General features: G+C 38.2%; 1 protein-coding gene across 2 annotated transcripts in view; it reads right to left on the bottom strand.

Annotated features, from left to right (window-relative positions):
• Positions 1 to 24,358, bottom strand: part of ZMAT4 (zinc finger matrin-type 4) — a 725,479-nt gene that overhangs the window by 414,815 nt on the left and 286,306 nt on the right. For both annotated transcript variants that reach the window (XM_069075846.1, XM_069075847.1), the window contains exon 5: positions 19,179 to 19,335. In XM_069075846.1, coding sequence (XP_068931947.1) covers positions 19,179 to 19,335 — 157 coding nt within the window. The remainder of the gene's footprint in view (positions 1 to 19,178; positions 19,336 to 24,358) is intronic.

Genomic DNA, 24,358 nt, shown 5'->3' with positions numbered 1-24,358 from the left:
GAGAGAGAGAGAGAGAGAGAGAGAGAGAGAGAGAGAGAGAGAGAGAGGTGTTTCCAATTTGTAATTTCACTGGGATTGGAAACATTTAGTTCAGTCTCCACAAATGCATGTTAATAACTCTTTTTCAGCTTATAGTTCTAAAGAATTATCTGAAATCTCTGAATAATCAAGTGACTTGCCCATGGTATCCCAGTATATGGATATCATAGTCAGGACTTGAACCTATGTCTTACTTACATCTAGCTCATTCCTCACTGGACTTTATCCTATGTCTTGCATATGTTAGGCACTTAAAAAATGTTTATTCAATAAACTAACTATCATGCACCATAAACTGATTTGTTCTCCATTGACATGCAGCAAAATTAATGCCTGGTTTCCCTAATCAATGTTCTCAGTTCTACTATATTAAAAAAAACAAGATCCTAGAATTATGGCTTCAGTTCCTTTTCTGAAAGGAAAGCAGAATGCAGATGCCAGTGATTACCAGGTCATACTAATCCCAGCATAATTAACCAGGAGAAATATAGCAAGAAGTCTTGGTGAATGGGATGAGGGTGGGGGAACAAACGATGCGAATTGACTTCTCCTTAGTCTTGTGTTTCCCAAAGATTAGTACTAAAAGCTCTGGGGACCAGTAACCATTTTTTACAGCTCAATCCAAAGATCCTTATTCCTGAAAACCTTTCACTTTGAAAAACTGATTCCTTCTCCCCTTGAATCCCCCTCATTTTCTCTGACTCTTGGTCCTTGTCCTCTGAGCCACTGCTAGCCCCACAAACTCAATCTAACAAGGGCAGAGGGGTCTAATGAAGAAATTCTAGATGTTTTACTGATCTGGAGTCTAGTTTCAGGTAGCTAGGTAGGGCAGTGGATAGAATACTGGTGCTAAAGTCAGGAAGACTCATCTTTCTAAGTTCAAATCTGACCCCAGACACTTACTAGCTGTGTGACCCTGGGCAAGTCACTTAACCCCAATTACCTCAGTTTCCTCATCTGTAAAATGAGCTGGAGAAGGAAATGGCAAACCATTCCAGTATCTTTGCCAAGAAAACCCGTGGGGTCACAAAGAGTCAGACCCAACTGAAATGATTGAACAACAGTGTAGTTTCACAGGGAGATTGCTGTTTTAGACTTCTAGTACAATAATAAAAGCTCTAAGAAAATGTTGTCTAACAAAGGATAGTGCTGTAGAAGGAAGAACACTGGATGCCAATGTCACTTTAAGTGCCAGCTCTTCTGTTAACCAGACATGTACCTCTGGGTCACAAGTGAAAAATGAGATTATTTGAACAGATGATCTCTTAGATCCCTTCAAGCCCTAAATCTCATAATCCCTGGATGAGAATTTATCTTTCAGAAATACTTTCTGGCTCCAAATGAAGACAAGTGTTTGTTCTCAGGTTATTAATGGACACAAGTGGCCCATCTAAATTTTGCATTTTCTTGGTAACTAGCTAGGGGCAGCTAGACTACAGGACCTAAAGATTTATCTACTAATCAATCAATCAGTCAGCAAGCATTTATTAATCACTTAGTAGTTTACAATATACCAGGAATTTCGAATACAAAGATTAAAAACAAAGCAAACCTGCCCTAAAGGAATTTGCATTCTATAGGGAAAACAATGTATTAATAATGACAACAACAACAATCACATTCATACAGCACTTTAAGGATTGTAAAGCACTTCATATGTTATCTCATTTGATTCTTTAAGTATATACAATAAATAAGTAACTTGAGAGGGAGGTACTAATTCCTTGGGGAATTTGAAAAAAATTCTTGTGAGAGGGGGCACGAGTTAAACTTTGAAAGAAGCTAGGGTACTTCCCCAGTGAAGGTGAGCCTGAGGGCTAGCTTATTCAAAGGCTCCCTCGGAGATGGGAGATGACTGTGGTATATGAGCAGCAAGGCCAGTCTGGCTGGATCATAAAGGGCATGGAGTGAAAAGTGATCAGTCTGTAAAGCCATATTGTAAAGAGATTTAAATGCCTAACAGAAAAGTTTTATTTTAATCTACAGGCAAAGGAAGGTACTAAATATTTTTGAGCAAGAGAAATGTGTTCAGACTTGTGAATGAAGATTAGACTTCCGCTGTGTGTAGCACGAATTGGAAAGGGTAAACACTTGAGGCAGGGAGACCACTGAGAGGACTATTATAATGGTCCAGATTTGAAATGAGGAGAGCTTGACCTAGAGATATTGTGTTATGAGTGGAGAGAGTGGGACGGATGTGAGAGATGTTGTGAAGATAAAATAATTAAGACTTGGCAAATCATTGAGTATTTGCAGGCGGATAAGATGAGAAAGTGAAAAGCTAAGAATAAATCTTAGATTGTGAACCTGGGTACTGGACAGGTAATGGTACCCTCAACAGAATCAGTTCAATCAATTGATCAATTAACAATATTCCATTATGTTACAGGCATTATGCTAACAGAAACAAGAAAGTAAAAAAGATAGTAGGACTGAAGGAAAGGAGCAGAGAAAATTCTGTCTCAGACATGTTGAATTTGAGATAAATGACAAAAACCCACTTGGAAATGTCCAATTGGCAACTCATAATGAAGGTTTCAAGCACAGACTAGGGATTAGAGTTGGTTATGAAGATATGGGCATAATCTGCATAGAAATGATAATGTAACCTATGAGAGTTCATGAAATCACTACAAGAATTTTAAGCTATTCTGTATCAGTATCAAGTAAGACTTTCAAATTTGAAATGTCATAAAGCATTTAACCCCCATATTTGAATAAGTGGGTCCCTCATTTGGCAAACATTTTAAGTTTAGCATTGGACAAAAGACTTATCTGAAGAAGAAATTGGTGGTAGGATGCCTTATATTAAATGAGATAATATTTGTTTCTTAGACACATTTTCCATAAATTTGTAGTATATGAAAAATGCATATTCTGGATGTTTAGTGCAATGCCACCTCAAGTCCCTAAATAGGTGTGTGTTGAATGACTGAACAGTTGAATTATGCTAAGCATTTTGTTTACAGAGACTCAATAACAATTCTATCCTATGATGAGCCTGAGGGAGTCCCAGCAACCAAAGGAACCTAATTAATCTGTCACTCTACAACTGCCTCCATCAAAAGTATGGTGAAGAGGAATTTCTGGATTTGAAGCACGACTACATCATGAAAACTGCTGAGATCAAGAGCTTTTTTTGTACAATTCAATTACCAAAAATTTAAAGATAGCATATGGCCATTGAAAAGATTGTTAAAAATTGCTTATGCCAGTTGTCTCATTGATAAAAATCTTTACCATCCTCTTGTCACTGTCTTGTTGTTGTCCTTAAATTTAAAAGGAAAACATAGTTGCCTTGATTGAATCCTCTGACTGTCAGGCCTCAAATGACTTAGAAGATTGGAAGGCCTAAGAGATTCCATTTACCTCTAACTGCTCAGCCATTTGAACAGGCCCAATGAATCATCCATAAGATTGATTACACTGTAATGCTTTCCAAGGCAAGTGATTGCATTGGTGGTACTTCTCCCTTTACCACTGTGAACTGAAGACTCTTTATGCCTTGGTTTTGTTGTGACTAAAATTCTTCTGCTGCTGGCCACCTTCCTGGTGCTGAACCCCTCCACACATAGAGGCCTTGCCCTTGGAAGGCAAATAAAGTCTCCCTCATTAGATTCTGAGTTACTTAAGGGAAGAGTCTGACTTTTACCTATTTTTGTACTCTAGTTTTTAGCACAGAGCCCACCACATAGCAGACACTTAATAAATAAATAAAATTATTGCCTGCCTGAAGGTTGAGGCATCAAAGGATGACTTGTGTGGAGAGATCATGGATTATTTTAAATAATTTATTTGTAAAAAGCAAAATCTTGTATATTAATCAGTCAAGCTATCTGAATCTGTTCACTTTTCACGAGCATTTATCTAGCACCTAATAGAGCACTGTTCTAGACACTAGGAGTGGTAAAAGAGAGTGTCTACTCTTATGCAGCTGAATCTAGTAGAGAGATCAAGCACAAACAGATTAATTATCAAGAGCAAATTGATGGCTTTGCTATGGCCTCCTTTAATCCTCCTCCCCGAAACATGGACCATACTCAGTCATTATTTCTCATCCCTGAGGATCATATGTAAGCTTTGGGTAGGCTGCTTAAAACTATGTGTGACTAATTGCTGAGGGATTTATACTGAGACAGGATTGGGAGGTCCCATCCCCCTCCTACCACCCCCACCCCTACCCCACCCCGCCCCATTGGCTGTGAAGCCAGAAGAGTTCGATGTACAAAGAGGCTTGGTGGATGTACAAAAAGGAAAGTCCTGCCATTTGCTTGTCTCAGCTGTGACTCTCTCCTGTGTGGCTGCAGTGAAGTTTGTGTTTTGACTGTGGGGGAGGGGGAGGGTGGGCAGAATTCTTTTCCAAACCCCTCACCCCTCAATCCATCCCAACATGGATCACAGATTCAATTTAGTAAACTAGGATCCTGTCAATCATTTCTATTTTTCTTTTCCTGAGTGGGTGACTGAACACAGTTCTTGGTGTGGATAGGTACAGGCTTGAGGATAATCTTGTGTGTTCAAGAAGTTCCGGGTTAATGAGAGGAGAAGCTGACTGTGGTAGCAACAGGAACAGACTGAAGGCAAGGAAGGCTTCTACATAAGCTAGGCTGAGCATGACAAGAGGACTGACCCAAGTCTGACCATTTTACCGAGGACATACCAAGAGGAAAGGTTTAGACAGTGTAGATACAAGGTGAAATGTAAAATGCTCAACTGGCAGACCTTGAACTGTTTTATGTTCTGGTGGGGTTTAATTATACATCTCCCTGAAGATTGAAACAGCTGCCCTAACTTAAGTTATTGAATCATATTTTGTTAATGCACAATTGTGAGTCTTTTATGCTTATCATGTCTTATGTGAGTAGGAATTAATTACTGTCCTATACCTGATTCCTGTTGTACAGTGAGTACCTCGATACTCACTCCCACATTTTGGGGAGGGTCTATAGATTAGTCATAATTAAAATAATTCCTAGTAGCACCAGAGTGGGGATTTAACCAATCAACAAGTATGTGTTAAATGTCTACTATATGGCAAGTTTATTAGGATAGCAATTGGAACCAAAAAAATATGAGAAAAGGGAACTCTTTCATCTTATGGGCCAGCTTCCTTCTTCCAAACTGAATGATTGTGGGGGCAGCTAGATGGCACAGTGAAGAGAGCACTGGCCCTGGAGTCAGGAGGACCATAGTTCAAATTTGGCCTCAGACACTTAACATTTACTAGTTGTGTGACCAAGTCACTTAACCCCAATTGCCCTCCCCTTCCCCCTCCAAAAAGCAAACAACAGCAACAACCAAAAAACAAACAAAAAACCAAATTGGTTTCACAACAAAGCTACACCCTGAGTGGTAACAGGAATACTGTAATACACCAGTCTCTCTGGGCCCAGCTGAACAGTCTTTTACTGTTAGCCAGGTCGTCTAATGGTTAGAACAATGGACCTGAAGTCAGAAACACCTGATTTTAAACTTTACCTCAGATACTTCCTAGCTGTGTGATCCTGGGCAAGTCACTTAACTTCTATTATGCTCTGTTTCCTCATCTGCAAAATGAGGATAATAATAACACCCACCTTCCAGGGTTGTTTTAAGGATAAGACGATATTTGTAAAGCAGTTTTCAAAACAAACAGTGTTATATAAATGCCATCTAGCTGATAGGAGTAGTAATCGTTGCAGACAAGATAGGTGTGAAATATATTCTGTTAAAGAAGGTATAAGGTAGAAGACCATTATCAAACAGGAGACTCAAGAAACGTTTCATAGAGAAGGCATTATCTGGGATGAACTTTAAAGGTTGGGTAGGAATCTAGCAGCAAATAAGAGGAAGGGAAGGCATTTCAGACAAGTGAACATCATGATCAAAGGTACAGAAACACATAGGTTCATGTTCACTCAGTGGACAGAGAGTACACTAGTTTGGCTGAAGTGTGGAGGGTTAACAAAATGGTCCAAGGTAATAAAGGCAATGCTTGTGGAAGGGTCTGATCAATTTAATGTCCAGCTAAGTAATATGGAAGTTTTATTTGTGTTTTGATTTTAGCAGAATGTCTATGACTAAGAAAGAATATTCTGGCCAGTGTATGAATGAGAGTGTATCAATGGTAGAGTAGACAAAGTAGCAAATGGAGGTGGGAAGACCAATTAAAGGGCTTTTGCAATAGTTTGGGTGATTAGTAGTAATAGCATCTACAAGGATGATGGCAGGAAAACTAGAGAGGAGAGAATACAAGGGGTGTTGCACAAGTGGAATTGATAGGGTATTATAAATAATTGCCTATGAGAAGTAAGGGAGAGCTAAAAATCAAAGATAATTCCAAGACTTTAAATATGGAACTTTATGTGTAATATAGGACCAAGAAGGAAAGAAGTCTGAAGGAGGAATGATAGTGATTTCAGAGTTTTTAGGCCTCCTCTATGCCAGATATACCTGATACTTTCTGTAACCATTAGAGTAGGCAAAAGATGTCATCAGAAAGTATAAAATTGGGGGAGGGGGGTGAAGGATGTATTCTGTAGGATGTATTTTCTTACAAAAAAATCTTATTACCATGTAGATCTGCCTGTTTGACAAATAGACCCATTATTTACACCCATCAGAACAAGAATCTAGAGAGATTATCCTAGAAGAATCCAAATAACACTCATCTGGTTATAGAACCGCTGTGGCATATAATACCTTATATGCAAATGGGCACCACTGTTTGAACTTTGAGTGTATGCATTATGCAAAATTTGGATTTATGTAACTTTCAAACAGATCCAGAATACCCTGATCTTTATTAATTCAATATAGAACTCAAATAAGCAATTCTGTGCCTGGCATGAAAATTTATGGAGAAGCTCTGAAGCTCCCTCTATCTCTCTGAGCTCCATCAGGAAAGGAGAAAGGAAATGAGTTGAAGTCTGACAGGATTCCAGGAGAAGAGGAATGCACATTAAACACATTTATACAGACGATAAGCAGTGAAAGACTCCATCTTTCCTTACATGAGCATTTTCTCTCATTGTTCACTGCTCCTACCAACCTCAAAATATTGGTTTCACATTTATAAATTCCTAACTCAATCAAGCCGCATCAAATATTGTCCCTAGCCATCTTAGTGACAGGCATACAGTTCTAAGTGATTTGCTTCCCGAGTAAGTAATCGCTCTTTTGATAATCCAACTTTGACTTGTGCACAGATACAGAACAGCCTCAACCAAGCCAACCAGTTCTACAACTTCCAAGAATCTTCAGGGTACTTTGAAATTCTGAAAAGAGCTTCTGGGACAAAATTAATTTAAATTCATCCATAATTAATTAATTTTGGTTCATATGCATTAAAGACCTCATTGTTATATGGAGGAGGCTCCTATGATCACAGACATAAAGTTTTAAAGATTATGGATTTGCATTTTACAGATGAAGAAACGCGAAGTTAAGTGACTTGGTCCCAGTCACCTACAGGGGATTGTTTTTCTACTGTTCCATGCTGCCTCCCAGTGATCATAGATTCTTTTTTTTTTTTTTTTTTTTTTGCTTTTTGGAGGGCATTTGGGGTTAAGCGACTTGCCCAAAGTCACATGCTAGTAAGTGTGTCAAATGCCTGAGGCCAGATTTGAACCCAGGTCCTCCTGACTCCAGGGCCTGTGCAATGTATATTCACTGTGCCACCAAGCCAATGGATTCTTAATGGGTCTGACAGAGAATAACAGCCTCTATCTAGTATATGTCTACCATCTGAAAGACATTCTAGCAAAGCTCAGAGAGGTTCACTGTCAGAAGAACTGACCACAGAAACTCATGAAGATTCTCTACTACAGTGTTGAATATTTTTTATGATGTCTTTGTATCCCTAGTAAACCTTGAACAATGTCTTAAAAATGTCAGTGCCTTATTGGTAGGACTGGAAGGGCTGATATTCAGTGCCTTATTGGTAGGACTGGAAGGGCTGATATTTACATAGATGTAGAGGGTACCCATACCAATGGACTCAAAGAGAACCTTAAAACATGGAATTAAATACAAACTATGGCCATGAAGTATTAAGGCAGGTTCAACAAGCTGATAGAGTAAGGATGGAGGGCAGAGTTAAGTGTAAGGTGTCTGGAAAGGTAGGAAGGGCTTTAAATGACAAAATGAGTACCTTTGATTTGGAGGATAATAGGGAGCCACTGGAGTTTATTGAGTAGAGGTAGCTAGTTGGCAAAGTGAATAAAGTGCCACACTTGAAGTCAGGAATACCTTGCTTCTAACCCTTCCTAAGATGCTTCCTAAATGTGTAAGCCTAATCAATCACTAATAATACCGACTTTACAAAGTTGTCATGAAGTTCAAATTAGATAATACACATAAAGCAATTAGTAAATTTTAACAAGCTATATGCTAAAAATTTTAATTAATAGTAATATTAATAAATATTAACAAAATAACAGGTACAGAATCATTACTATTTTAGCTACACTCAAGATCAACCACAGAATGCTTTTTAAAAATTATTGAAGGAGAGAGAGTTGCATAATAAAACAGAAGGTCAGGTGTCACAAGGCTTCCAAAGTAAAATATCCTCACTTTCTCTTCATATAACTGAAAATTACATAAACAATGAAGAAACTTGACAGAGATATAAAACTATAAATATTTCCATTCTTGAGCTATCTAGCATGCATACATACAACATATTAGTCACTTTTCAATCCCCTGGTGTTCATCAGTTATAGTGACTTTAGAAAGGGGAATTAGAGCATGATTACTGGTCAAACTTGAGATTTGACTGGGCAGAAAACAGAATTGGATGTCCAGCAGGGAGTGAGAGGGCTTCATCACTATTAACACACTATTCCTTGGCTCAAGATAATGCATCTATTTAAAGGAGCTCAAATATGACTCATAGCAAATTGAAGGAGCATTGTCTTGCTAATCCTAAAAATAATGCCTAACCAGCCCAAGTATGCCTAATCTTAAAATTTTATTAATAATTAATGTTTGAGAAGTGGAGAATACCCACTGCTTCTCTGTGGCTGCAGGTTTTTTTTTTTTACCTTAAATAATTCACAAACACATCTGCACCAAGAAATATTCTAATATATTATTTTGAAAGATTCCATATCTTTGATGTTTCATGATAGCTTATATTGCTCTGCAGGGTTTTGAATGAGACTCCAGTCTCATTCTTATTCCTATTATTTTATTTGTGGGTGTTCACTAGGTACAAAAGGGAAAAAAAATCACCAGTCTGAAGGCAGAATATTTTGGTTTGTGACCTTTGTCAGGTTTCATCAGGTAAACAAGACTGAGTTTGGAATTTAGCTCTCAAAGGAAGAAATTTTTTAAAAAGAAAGAAAAACAAAACAAAACCTTAAGGCATAAGCTTAAATTCAATGAATCATAACTAAGTACTAACAGGATTTCAACTGAATTTAGTTACCTTTATCCCTTGCTTTTTCATAGAATCATTGACTGAGGGACCTTAGAGAGATTGGGAATTGAGATAAATTCCTTCACTTTTCTAAGCCTCATTTTCTTCCTTGATGAAATGAGTAAGTTCCCTTTTAGCTCTGAAATTTTGATTCCATGTTTTTACCTAAACCAACTGGCTTATTTTACAAATGAGAAAACTGAGGCCCAGATATGGTAAATGCCATGTGCCAAATCACACAGCTCATTAGTGGCAGGACTGGGATTAGAACCCAAGTCAGCTGATTCCTAACTCCTAGATTGATCAGTGTTCTGTTACCATGACACCATGCTGCCCCACATTCTTATCATTATTAATATTCAAGAGCTGCTCATGCCCATCAGCTTCATAAGAGATACGGATATGAGATACTAATTCTCTAAGACAGGAACAAGGAACCGAGTGAGTGAACTAGAGACCCCATCATTAAAACAACCATTGAAAGACCTGGCTAAGAGAAGACTGGGATGGGTATGAGGGGAAATGAGAGCTATCTTCAGATATTTGAATATTTATGATGTGGCTCCATCCATCCATCAATCACCACAGTAGATGCAGGATTTGATTTAATCTACTAATTTTACCAAGAGGGGAAATTAGGATCAATGAGTAAAAGTTACAGGGAGAACAGTGTGTGTGTGTGTGTGTGTGTGTGTGTGTGTGTGTGTGTGTGTGTACTTTTCTTTAGGAATATGATTTTATTAGTGAAGAGAATCTTCCCTCTCTCATTCAGTATAAAAAAAAAGCTGGAAGTACATGTTAAATAATGTGCCAAAATGGAATATCTGGGCAGAACAATTACGAGGAATATGGAATCAGCCACGGGAAGAGACTACAGAGACAGACTGCTAAATATGAGACACTCCAAGGCAGAGATGGGAACTTAAGGCCCTTCAGGCCTGGAAACCTCCTGTGGAGTGCTGTGAGAATCGGAGACCTGGGATGAGAAGGATGCAGACCGAAAGAATATACAGGAGTAATAGTGGGTGTATTGACAATGGGGTAAGGAAATGAGCAGGGCACTGAGGTATCCAGGCAAGTCATGAAATGAAGAAATTTTCATCTTCATGAAATGAAGAAATTATCCCTTCACCAAGAGTCTTAATTACAGTGCTTGTTGCTAGGAATAACATCCAACATTTTTCTCCTGGGAATTAAGTGTTGGACTTTGAGTTTTTGTAGGAACTGGGTCTGAATTTCTGAGGGCAAGAGAGTGGAGATTACTAAAATGAGGGGTATAACTCCAGTATTGCTAAAGAATGTCCAGCTATAAGTTTTATCTCACTGACTTTGCTAAACTTATCCCGCATGTCATTTTTATTATGTTTGGAGGGGCATTTTCACCCTGAAATTTCCCTCTGCCATCTCAGCCCCCTTCTCTCATTGGTGAGATCTTTACAGCACCTCCATTTTGGGGACAAGTCCAATCAGGTTATGATTCATTCCCCTCTCAGCTGTACTTCTGACTCTCTTAGACCTTACCACCAAGCCTTCATTTTGAATCCTTTCTAACCCCAATCCCCACCCCCCATTCAGCCACTTTTTATGTATTGCCTTCTCCCATGAAGCTCTTTGAAGACAGAAACTATCTTTTTCTTTCTTTCTTTCTTTCTTTCTTTCTTTCTTTCTTTCTTTCTTTCTTTCTTTCTTTCTTTCCTTCTTTCTTTCTTTCCTTCTTTCTTTCTTTCTTTTCTCCTTCCTTCCTTCCTTCCTTCCTTCCTTCTTTCCTTCCTTTATTTCTTTCTCTTTTCTTCTTTTTGCTTTTATTTGACTCTCCAGGGCTCAGCAGATTGTCCGAAACAAACTAAGCATTTAATAAATGTTGTTGACTGTCTGTGGAGAATCCTTTAAGAGACAAGACTCAGATTCTTATGTGCCCAGGAAAAACCCTGGGTGGATGCATAATGAGCCACAAAGATTAATGAGAGGTTCCCAAGGAAGATTAAATCACCCTGCTTTTCAGAGAGCAGACTATGATGTTTGATTTACAAGCAGTATCATAGAATTACAGAATCTCAGATTTTTATGGGATTTCAGGGATCATCAGACAACCTTTTTTTCCCTAAGATCTGCCAGCCTTTCTAAGGGCTAGTAAACTATGCATCAGTCTGAAGGAGAAAACACAATAGAAACAAATACCGTGATCAAGTGCAGCTTCAGTGTGTGAGGGAAGGGGCTGATTCACATCTTCCAATTGTTCACCCTCATCAGATGGAGTAGCTCAGAAAAGCAGTGATCTGTGCTCATACTATGCCTACCCCATGATTACTTCAGTTGAAGAGCCTGTTTTTTGCTTGTTTGTTTGTTTTGTTTTGTTTTTTAATGGATAGGCAGTATGACTAGTGTAGCTAAGAAAGAAAAACATGCCTGTTTCAACAAACAATTCATCTGTTAGGTTTGAATATTTTCTTCCTTCCCTTTTCCTTCCTTCCTTCCTTCCTTCCTTCCTTCCTTCCTTCCTTCCTTCCTATCCTCTCCTTTCCTTCTTCTTTCTCCTTCTCCTCCTCCCCCTCCTCTACCTTTGAATACCATACATAATGAGTAATGAGTAGACATAATAATGAGTCACCCAGTGGACTTATTTACCAAGGTCACACTGATATACACCTATAGCAGATCATGTGGGCTTTGTTGTTGAGGTTTTTTAGAATCCCTGCAGCCATTCAGCGGGGCTGCAGTACCTCAGCGAAGGCCGAAATCCTTCAGGAGGGAAATGCCATGGGGCCACTATACACTATATCAGGAAAACTTCATCTGGACAGAGGCAGAGCCAGTCTTTGCACAATTGTTGGCTCTTGCACTGAACCTATGTAGTTTGTCCAGGTGGATAGTGGGTTGGCTTTAGTCCATTAGGAAATGGTCAGTCAGGGCAGACCAAGAAAGGAACAAGGCCCATGTATGGTCACCCTACATGGGCCCCTTCCACCCTAACTTTATATCTAGTTGAAATTTTGGTTAAATTAATAGTAAGAGCAACCTTGAAGTGAAAAGTAAGGGAAAGAGATGTCAGGGGATGAAAAGGCCCCATGAAACCTCAGAAGGGTACATTGGGATGAAAGAAAGCACCAACCCTCCCATTCTCACCAGATAAATGCTGTGTGCTGATTGAATGTCTTTCAAGTCAACACACATTTATTGAGTATCTAGTAGTGTTCTCTCCATTCACACCACCACCCCTTTTTCACAGGCCTTCATCGCCTCCTGTGTGGTGTATTGCAATAACTTTCTAATTGGTCTGCTTCAAGTCTCCCTCCACTGTAAGAACTCCTCCACTTAGCTGCCAAAGTGACTTTCTTCGAGTTCAGGTATGACCATGTAAACCTTTATAATAAACTCCCGTAACCCCTCTGCTACCCCTAGGATCACATATAAAATCCTCACTTTGGCCTCTAACCCAGACCTTCTTCTCACCCTTTGCTTCCCTTAACACACTCCACAATCCAGCCACACTAGTCTTTTTCAGACTCACTTCAAATTCTACCTTTCTACAAGAGACCTCCACCAGAAGCCAGTCTCTTCCCTCCAAGAAAAATTTCTATCTACTCTTTCCATGTACAGTTATTTGCTATACCCCATTAGAATCTCAGTTCCTTGGAGGCAGGGGCTATTTTTACCTTTCTTTTATCCCCAGCATTTAGCACAGTGCCTGACACGTAGTATATGTATTAATAAATGTTTATTAATTGATCTGCTCCATATAAGATACCATATGGGATGAAAAAAGATGAAGATATGGTCCCTGTCCTAAAATTTCTTACAATCTAGACAAGTATACATTAATGATAAATCACAAAATGTCAAATACAATAAAGCAGGTAGAAAGGAAGTTCCCAGGGTTAGACTAGATTGCATGCAGTCAAGAAAATTTGCATAGAGAAATTGGAATTTATGTTGGGCATTTACATATAGCTAGATTTTTTTCAACATGTAGTGGAGGGAGGTAAGACTCTTCAGACAGAGCAATGGCTAAGATACAAGGCTCCTCGAAGGCAGGGATGGTTTCAACTAGGTGGTGCCATGGTGCAGAGGGCTGGGCCAGGAGCCAGGAATACCTGAGTGCAAAACCAGCCTCAGACACTTACTAGCTGTGTGACCCTGGGAAAATCATTTAACCTCTGTTTTCCTTTATACACTGAAGAAGGAAATGGCAAACCACTCCAGTATCTTTATCCAAAAAGCCCTATGTACAGTATGGTCTATCTATATTTGTGTTTCCCTCAATCCTTAGCATGGCCTTTTCCACAGCAATAGGTTTTTAATAAATTTCATTATTGAATGAAAAGATGAACAACATTAGTAAGGGTTCAGGGGCAGAAAAGAGTGAAACATATTCTGGGAATATGCTCTGAGTCAAGGCTATGTTTTGGAGAGATAAACATCTCAAGGTAAAGTGGAACCAGACTTTGAATGCCAGGTTAAAGTATTCTCTTTCTGTCTCTTTCTGTCTTTCCCTCCCTCGCAATGGTGGTGAAGTGACTTGCCCAAGGTCACACAGCTATTAAGTATCTGAGTCCAGATTTGAACTCAGGTCCTTCTGACTCCAGGAACAGTGCTCTATTCACTTTGCCACTTAGCTTCCCCTAAAGTACCTATTCTTACTGCAGCAGGCAACAAAGAACCACTTATTTTTTTTATTATTCTTTATAGTATTTTTACTTTTTTCCGTATAGGAGACTGACAGGATCTGAGTTATTCCCTGGAAAAAAACAATGTCAATAATGTCTAAAATTGAGAAGAGGGGGTGGGACAAGTTTGGAATCGAGGAAACTAGTGAGAAGGCTACTGCAATAAGCCAGAGAAGAAAAATGAGAGCTGAATTAGAGTAGTGGCAGTGGAAATGAAATCTTTTTAGAATCCACTAGTAGCATCCTGCGCTCATCACTACCTCTGTTGCACTCCCCACCCCCACCTTGTCTCACTGCAGCTGTAGCTATTTGGGTCTCAGAGCATTATAGAATCTCCCTTTGCCCCTACACCCAGAAGCTCCAGGTCCTAAGACTTCTGACTCCTTTGATCCCATCGCCTTTGCCCAAAGGAATGTGACAAGACTCAGAAGATGCCAGGCACGCAGCTCTCATCACTGTCCTTTTGGAATTACATCATTGCAGTCAAATCTTCTGGTTTATATTATGTCTAAAAGCTCCAGGAGCATTCAATACACAGCCTAATCCAATGCATAGCACTTTTCCTGGGGAGATATACAATCCAGGGATACAAAGGCAAACACAGAATGCCATCCAACTCCCCATACTCCCAAGTCATACTAGTCTCAAACAGGGACGTCTCATTGGGCTCTCTTGAGCTCCCTCCTGACCACAATCAGAGCTATAGCATTGTGCCCAGTTAGGAACACCTTCCCTCAAGTCAAGCCTGGCTTTGGCTTTATAGCATGGCCAACAAGAAGCCTCAGAGTGTGAGAGAGGCTGGCACCCTCATCAGGGTAATCAACAGATTTCTCCCCCACTGATCTGGTCAATCATCCATTCAGTCATCAAAGTGAACTTCCTAAAGTACTGGGCAACTCTCAATAAATTCCTTATTACCTTCAGGATCAAATATAACATTTTCTGTTTAGCACTCAAAGCCCTTTACAATGTGCTCCCCCACCTCCTCACTACCTTAAACTCATACTAAATATTCTTTGATAGAATGACACTGGCATGTTGCTATTCCTCTAACAATCCTCATCTCCTTCCATTCCTGAGCATTTTTTAATGGATGAATCAGACTTTCACATTCAAGCCCCTCGTAAAATCCTACTTCCTATAGGAAGTCTTTCCCAACCTTTGTGGATTATCTCTCATTCATCCTGTATCTAGTATATTCGTACATAGTTGTTTGAAAACATGAATGTTTTCTCCCCTGGTAGACTGAGAGCTCATTGAGGGCAGGAACTGTTTTTTTTTTTTTTTTGCCTTTCTCTGTATCCCCAGTGATTATAGCTGATGTCATGGATCCAGAATCAGACAAACTGGGTTCAGATCCCAACTCTGCCTCTTATTACCTGAGTGATCTTGGGCAACTCATTCCCCCATGCATGCTTGGACCTTAGTGTCTCTATCTCTAAAATTTAGCTTGGATTAAATGAAATCTATAGTTTCTTCTAGCTCTAAGTTCTATAATTCTAGGTAACCTCTTGTCCAACTCTGTGATTCTGTGAAATAGTGCTTTTGCTGCAGTATAATCAGAATATAGAGAATTTGAACAAAGTGGAATTGCTTTGTCTGGCACATAGTGGCACCAAACATATATTTATTGACAGAAGGATCAAATGCTATCCAGATTATATCAATACAGGAATAGGATAATTCCCTAACTTTGTCAAAACCTAAGGACAGCTCTGCAGAAGGGATGACCAAGTTACTAGGTAGAGTGCTCCAAACAATTCTGTGGTGATGATTATGTGTGGGCACTGTGAGCTTCAACGACATTCAAATAAGACTTAGTTTATTGACAGCAACTCCCACATTATCCAGAGAACATTTTCTAGCTCTGAGGGTGTTCAAATTCATGAAAACAAACTGGTATTTTGTTGTGTTGAGGTTGTATTTAAATTCACAGAGAACTATTTTTATCATGAAGTGAAATTAAAAAAAAAACCCAATAACTTTAGCACTTGCTAATAGAGACTATAAACAAAGACATTGTTCATCTTATTTCCTCACTACTTCCAATCTCTAAGCTTAGCATAAATGTTGAGTTTAGCCATAGAAAACAAAAGGGCTAGTTAAACATATAAGGAAAAAAGATAAGTGATAATTGTCTATTCTAGAGATCGAATGGAGGGGATTCTTTGGTGGACGCTAAGAAACATTTTGGAGAAGCAAGATACTGCCTTTTCCAAATGGGTACATGTTCATCATAACATGTCAAATTTTCTAAGCCTCAGTTTCCTCACCTGTAAAATGGGGGTACTAATATTTGTACTAGTATGAGTATCTCATGTGGTTGTGAAGAAAGCATTTCATATATTTAAAGTGACATAGGAATATAAACAGTTAATATTATCTTATGCTATTTTTGAGACTATGCCTATAAAACAAAGATGGGTTCATTTCTAAATTTCACATATGTAATACAATAGAAGTCTATATTATATCAATCTTTGAAAAAAAACCATAGTCTTTAGACAAATCATTTTTTACAAAAATGTATTGTAAAGATATTGTATTTTTTGTTCTTATTCTTGGTTTCTTTCAATGAGTCTTCATCAGAGCATGTCTTGTTAATGAACTCTTCATGTCCCACTGCATTGTTTTTTTTTTTCCTTTTTCTTTGTATCACCAACATTTAACATTTACTTCATAGTGTCACATAGCAAGTATTTAATAAATGTTTGTTCACGGATTGAATAAAGAAATAATTAACAAATAAATGCATGAATGGCTGAGTAGATGAATGAATAAATAAATGAATGGAAACATGAAATAATGAATAAATGCATGAATGGATGGGTAGATGAATGAATGAATGTAAAGATGAAATAATTAATGAATGAACAAACAAATAAAAGACTCAGGGGCAAGAAAGTTTCAGGCATAGTCAGCAAATAACTATTTGTCATGTTTGTCCTCCGCAGAGTAAGACTTTCTTAAAAGATACACTGGTGAGGAAAAAAAGCCAGCAGTATCTTAGACTCTCTAAACAATCTATGTTCCTTAAGCCCCTTTTAAATGGCCATTTAATTATACAGATGATTTATGCACAACTCATTAGACAGTGAGGTAAAATGCAAAGCTAAACTTTAATTCCTCAGTGAGGGTAACTAACCTGCCACTAGCAATAATTATGAAATATTTCCCTACTCTTTAGAGGATTACAAAACAATTCCACTTTGTTCAAATTCCCTATCATTCTGATTATACTGCAGCAAAAGCACTATTTCACAGAATCATGGAGTTGGACAAGAAGTTACCTAGAATTATAGAACTCAGACCTAGAAGAAACTATAGATTTCATTTATACCAAGCTAAATTTTAGAGACAGGGACACTAAGGTCCAAGCAAGGGTTTGGGAGTGAGTTGCCCAAGATCACTCAGGTAATAAGAGGCAGAGTTAGGATCTGAACCCAGATTATCTGATTCTGGATCCATGCTACTTAGCTAATAATTAGCCACTCCTTATAATTAGGCAAATTGTAAATATGTAAAGGATTCCTGATTTTCTACATTTGTAGAACTCCTAGCATGGGAAGTCCCTCCACATTAGACTTGTAAGTACCTTTTGTTGTATTGAGGTTGTATTGTACCCTTCTTCAGGGTAGAGACAGTTCTCTGAATCCTCACATAAGCCTATCAGGGGTAGGAATCCTTCGGCCTGGAGGCCACATGTAGGCCTCTACAGCCTTGGGTGTAGCCTTTTGACTGAGTCCAAGTTTTATAGGACAAATCCTTTTATTAAGGGGGTTTGTTCTGTGAAGTTTGGATTCAGTCAAAGGGCCACACTTGAGGACCTAAAGGGCCACAGTTTCCCCACTCCAGTACATCATAGTAGGTGCTTAATAAACATTTTCTGATTGGACTAACGCATATAATAAGTGTTACAAATCATAGTTTTATGAATTAGTAGAAAAGTAGTAGGCAGTTTTCCTGAAGCATTGAGAAGCTGAATGAATTGTACCAATTCCTTGAGATTGTGAACTCCTTAAAGGCAGACACTGTCTCTTCCTTCTTTTGTATCATTAGCACAGTGCCTGGAACATAGTTGGCATGTTAATAAACATATATCGCTTGCTTCTTTGATAGTATGGGTCAGGATTTGTGCCCAGGTCTTTCTGATTTCCTTTGAGACTCAGCTCATGACTCATCTCTTAAGGGAAGCCTTTCTTGATGAATGCCGCTAGTGGCTAGTGTTTTTCTTCTCCTCAAATTATCATTCATCTTATCTGTTTACCTGGTATGCCTTCTCAAGTAGAAGGTGAGATTCTTGAGGCCAGGGGCCAATTTTTTTTTCTTTTTGCCTTTTCATACACATCACATAGCAATGCCTTAAAGATTTATTTTATAAAATTGGATTGGATTGAAAGTAGAGAATTATGTCTATTATATTAAAGCTAAATAAAGTTTCAATAATATTTTATTTTATAAATATGAAAATAAACTCATCTTATTATAACTGTCAAAGTCACAAACACAGACTGATGGATAATGAATTTATGCCCTTGGAAGAACTATATAGTAACCTCCAAATTCAAAATAAAATATGTTCTATTGTACGTAACAAACAGGGATTATTATATTAATTATATACTAAGGCATATATACCTATATGTTTGTATATTTATAAATACATAGCCATCAAAGAACATTTAAAAATTAAAGATTCCCAATTAAGTAACTGAGCCGGGATTCAAACCAAGGTCTTCTGACTCCAAATCCAGGGTTCTTTCCAACACCCAGAATCTTCTATAGGAGGTGAAAAGAGAGCTAATCTAGGCTGCTAACCCATGAATCAAAACAAGCAAAATGATATAATGAACTTCTGCAGTTTTTGAAGGTTGTTATGACAGCAAGAAGAAATAATCGTGGTGGTTACTTGACTTGGTTACTTATCCCGCCATTTATTGCTATTTTTAATAAGGTCCAACATTAAGTTGCTGCTCCAACCAATTGTACTTCTGAATAGCGAGAGTAATTAATGAGCTGCGCACATTGTTCTATTTCCAATATCTCCTGATGGTTATTGTTCATAGACCTACCTGTGGCCTTTACTGGGGTTTGTTCTCCTAGCAACAGTTTTAACCTTTTGGCATGGATTTTCCCTTGATAATGTGAGTCAGCCACCACCGCTGATGTAAAAGACATGTTACAGAGGGTACAACACTTGTTCTTATCCACCATATCATCATCACTTCCCTGCAAGGAAAGAAGAAAAGAAACAAAAATATTAGAGGGAAAACAAAGAAGGCTCTAGGACCATGAGGATGCAGAAGAAATCACTCAACTAAAACCTATCAGGAGAACTAAGCCTTCCCAGCCCCCACCCCCACCTTTTCACTGCATCTGAGATTTATCACAAAACTGGTTTAGCAAAAGCTTAACAGCTTTACTTCTATCCTTCAGTTTTTTTTGAAAGACAGTGTACTATAGGAGACAGAGTACAAGACTAGTGGTTAGAAGACTTGGGCTTTTAATCCTGGCCTGGTATTTACTAGCACTGTGCAAGCAAGCTGCTTAACCCCTCTGATGCTCAGTTTCCTAAGGTGCCAAATGGAGATTATAGTGCCTACCCTGCCCATTTGCTGTGAGGCTCAAACAAGATGATGTGGGTGAAGTGCTTTGCAAACATTAAAATGCCATATAAATGTCAGTTATTATTATTACTGATTACTACCTTGTCTCACAACACATTCTGAGGATCAAGTGCTAGAAAGGATCTTGGGAATTATCTCATTCAATCCCTTCATTTTAGAGATGAAGAAAATAAGGCCCAGAAAAAGTCAGTGACTTGCTCAAAGTCATTCAGGGAACAAAGTTATAGTTAGGATTTTATCTGAATCTTCTAACCCATAACTTGGTATATTTTTAAAAATTGATTTGTTTTTAATAAAAGTGCTCACATATGTGACGAAAAATAGGACAGACATTGACCCAGGAAAATACCCTATCTAGTGCAATGAGGGAAAATAGTACTAACAACACCAACCCAATATATGCAATTTTAGACTTCAATCATGGCCAGAGTTCTTTACAGAGATCTGCAAATTGGTGTATAGTCAGGATTTAGCTCCACGGCTAAGGCAAACCAGTCTCATTTAGTGGAATACTTATTAGAGCATTCTACTTAGCTTGCCTTGCTTGATCCATTGTATCAATACGAGGAAGTATTTGAGATCACATTGACTTAGATATTTCCTCCAAACATGAAGCTCATAACCTACCTGTGCTTTCCCATCCTCTGGAAGTCCCATCAATGTTATCTTACTCAATGTGCTAGTGATGAGGTATGGGCTCTGGGAGTCCCCCCTTGAACTCTGATTAAATCATCTCATTTGATAAGGCATTTGCATGAGGCAATAAGCCTTACATTGTGGCTGGGCCCAAACCTCTGTTACTAGACTTCCCACCCTAAAGCCTATCAAAATATCAATCCACCCTTGAAATGGCCTAGCCCACCATTGTCTGTAGCTCCAGGTAGCCTCCAGCAACTTCCCATCCTTAATAACTCATTGATCTCATCTGTCTTCCCCTGAAGACCCTCCCCCAAATCCTCCTCTAGACCATCCCTAGATTCCTCCCACAACATCTTGTCTCCATGTTTGTGAGAGCGCCATAGAATGACCTAGCACAGGCTTACTCTGTATCCAATACAAGCGAACTTTTAATAAACTTTACTTTTCTCTGGCTGAGAAGATTTGAGTTGAGTTCATTCAGCAGGACCCAGTGTGTTGGTATTTGGGGTCTCCAGAGCAACCCTAACCCATTTTATGGGTAACCTCTTCACTAGGAAGACCTTCCTCATAATCTCCTGATGGTCTTAGTATATTAATGGAGCATATTGACAGTTCCTTGGTTATCTTGTACTCACTCTTATTTTGTGAGCATGCATTACATTGATGACAACATTTTACATTAATTCTTTAATGTAATTATTTATTTGTAATGTTATACAGACTACCCATGCCCACCATGGCCCTCCCCATTGTCCTTTGGCTAATCCTCAACTCCATTTTTCCCTGATATGTTAGCATTCTATTTTGCACACTCCTACAATATTGCCAGAAGAGTGATGGTGTTAAAAGATATGTTTTTGATTCAAGTAGAATTTTAGGGTCATTAAAAGAATCTTATGGTTTCCCAAAGGCAAAATAACACACTTTCCTCTTCCTGTTCAATCCTAAGGCTTATTCCTGATCAATTTCCAGTATGGGTTTCAGATATATAGATCAGCTTTTTAGGTTGTCTATCCAAGTGCTTATCATAGCCTGAACAATAAGATTTTTTCATCCATCTAATTATTTTTCCTATGTAGTTAGGTCAAATCTTTGGAGAGATTAAAGACCTAATTTAGGAAGCTCTTCATTACTTTTGGGACTTGATGCAATTAAAACAATATTATGGACAAACAATAACATCTGGAGGGTGTCACCATATATAGCAGGGGTTCTTAATTTTTTTTTTTTTGCCACAGACTCCTTTTACAATCTGGTATAGCAGGGCAGATTTCATCAAACTAATGCGGAACTTCTCTCCAAAAAATCTTTTTAAATGTATAAAATAAAATACATAGTATTACAAAGGAAACCAGTTACATTAGAATAAACCTATCATCTCCTATCCAAAATCAAAGACTCCCTGAAATCTGTCCATAGGCCCTCTTAATGTTCTACAGCTCACAGATCAAGAATTAATGATCTAAAGGGGGTCACAATTGAAATTTTACTTGAACAGCTGAAAATTATCAATTGTACTAGCATAATGAGACATTCCTTTCATCTGGTTGTGTCCTCTGTCCAAAAGGATCATAAATTGTTCCTTATTTCATAAGTTACTGAGACCAAAAATTTCACCACTTTTTGGCTAACCTTGTAGTAGTAAGCTTCTGGGGCTTTTTCCCCTACATGAAGAAACACAAAACTTTTGGTTGCTGGTGAGAAAAAGAAAAAACTGATGCTGAACGGTTTCAGTCTATTGAACCTAACTCAATTCCTGCGGTTTGCAAAAACAAAACAAAACAAACAGAAAACACAGAAGCTATGAAAATGGAGGCTGAAAAAAAAGTATCCTCACTATGACTTCATCCAATCCATTTGCAGTTCTATTTAGTAGAACCCATGGAAGGGATTTGTCCACACCAGGGTTAGGGTTAAGTATGATAGCAGATAAAATTAATTTTCTAACCATAACTTATAGAAGAATTAAACAGAGACAGTCCAAAACATGGGGGGAAAGAGTAAGTTGAAAATGTTGACTTTAAACAAAGAATTTTTCTAGCTATCTTGGTAGATAGAAGTAGTTGGGTATCTGCATCATAAAAGAGCTAAAGATGATCTTTGGGAATATCAAATTAAAAAGAATTCTATCTAATAAAAATGACAATGTAAACTTCTTGAAGGGAAAGACTGTCTTTTGTTGTTGTTGTTGCTTGTATATGAAGCCCATGTTTTTATTTGTGGTTGCATATTGTAAGCGCTCAATAAATGCTTGTTGACTAACTTGCTGATGCCATCCCTAGAAGCAAATCGAAGCCAGACCAGCAGATGGCAGCTGAGAGAAACAACAGAATGGACAGCAACTTTGGAGAGTCCCAGAAGAAAGTATAAGAAAGAAATAGTAGAGATATTCAGTAGAGAGCTGCACTCAGCTGGGTGAGACAAGGAACAATTTGTCCCTGAAATCTTTCCATCTTGGTAGGATCTGACAAAACTTATCAGGTTGTAAGGTTTTAGTATGCTAAAGCTAGAAAAGACTTCAGCGGAAAACCTAGCAGGGGTGGGGAAGCCACATGTGGCCCTCTAGGTCCTCAAGTTCAGCCCCTTTGACTAAATCCAAACTTCACAGAACAAATTCCATGAATAAAAGGATTTGTTCTGTAAAAGGTGGGCTCAGTCAAAAGGGCATGCCCAAGGACCTAGAAGGCCACATGTGGCCTGCAGGCTGCAGGTTCCCCACCCCTAAGATCCTTCTTTTTACAGATGAGGAAACTAAAGGCCAGAGATAGAAAATAGCTTCCTTAGGGTTACACTGGTAAATAGCAGGGAGGATTTGCCTGTATAGCCTGTGAGAATCCAAGGTTGTACTTGTACATCTTGGAAACTTCTTTGACATAAATAGTATCATTAATATAAATATATATATTCTATAGCTGATCTATTCCCATGTGTTTTGTATGTATGTAATATATACGTGTATATGTAATATATTTATGCATACACACAAAATCTGTAGATGTGTTTATATATGTATGTGTTGATATATGTAAATAAACATGTATTTACAATATATCAGTAAATGTGTATATCTCTGTATAGATACACATATTAATATCAACATATATGATTTTCTTTCACATAAAATATAATGTCCAAGGAAGGATTTGGCCAAAAGGAGGAAAAATTTGAAAGGGTTCTAGCCAAGACCTTATCGTAAGTACTGTCTCCTCTCTACTCACTGCCCATCTCTACCCCACAATACATCCAGATAGAACACAAGTAAGAAGTCCATGGCTATAAGTAGGAGAAAATTACTACCTGAGGAATGAAAAGAAAATGCCCTATCCAAAGAAGGGGGCAGCACTCACAAATCAAACCCTAGATCAATCCCCCTGAAGTGTTCTTTTCTTTAATACACCAGCAGCCCAAATGAGTCAAAAGGGACAGCTACATTTTCTCTGTCACTGCCAGAGAGATTTAGATCTCTGAGCTTCCTGAGCACTGGGTCCTGACTAGATGTTTAGTGTGGAGAAGAGTTTCCCTTCTCTCAAGACAAAAATCTGTTTTTGACCTTCATCCTTTGTGCCTTTTTCTTTCTGTGCTGTATTTTGTTTTGCCCTTTCAGATTAAGGAACACAAGTTTAATCCTCTCTTACAAGACAGTTCTTCAAATATTTAATGATGGCAAATATGCCCACCACCATCAATGATTAAACATGACTGATAATAGAATGGGGTGACCTAAGAAATAATGGGCACTCTCATATAGAAGACTTCAATTGGAAGCTACATGACCACATGGTTAAATGGAAAGTTTTGCATGACTGTGCATATATAATCTATATCAAACTGCCTTCTCAAGGAGAAGGGAGTGGAAGGTAGAAAGGAGTGAATTTGGGACTCATAACTTTAAAAATGAATGTTGAAATTTCTGTTTACATGTAATTGATAATAAAATAAAACAAAAATTAAATGTCAAAAAGGTTAATCGGCATTATTTCCTCACC

This window comes from Petaurus breviceps, unplaced genomic scaffold (assembly GCF_028583685.1).
Source record: "Petaurus breviceps papuanus isolate PSGF00001 unplaced genomic scaffold, PetGlider_PUasm1.0 90919, whole genome shotgun sequence".
Lineage (NCBI taxonomy): Eukaryota > Metazoa > Chordata > Mammalia > Diprotodontia > Petauridae > Petaurus > Petaurus breviceps.
The sequence above is the reverse complement of the archived record's forward strand: the minus strand, read 5'-3'. Positions and strand labels throughout refer to the sequence as shown.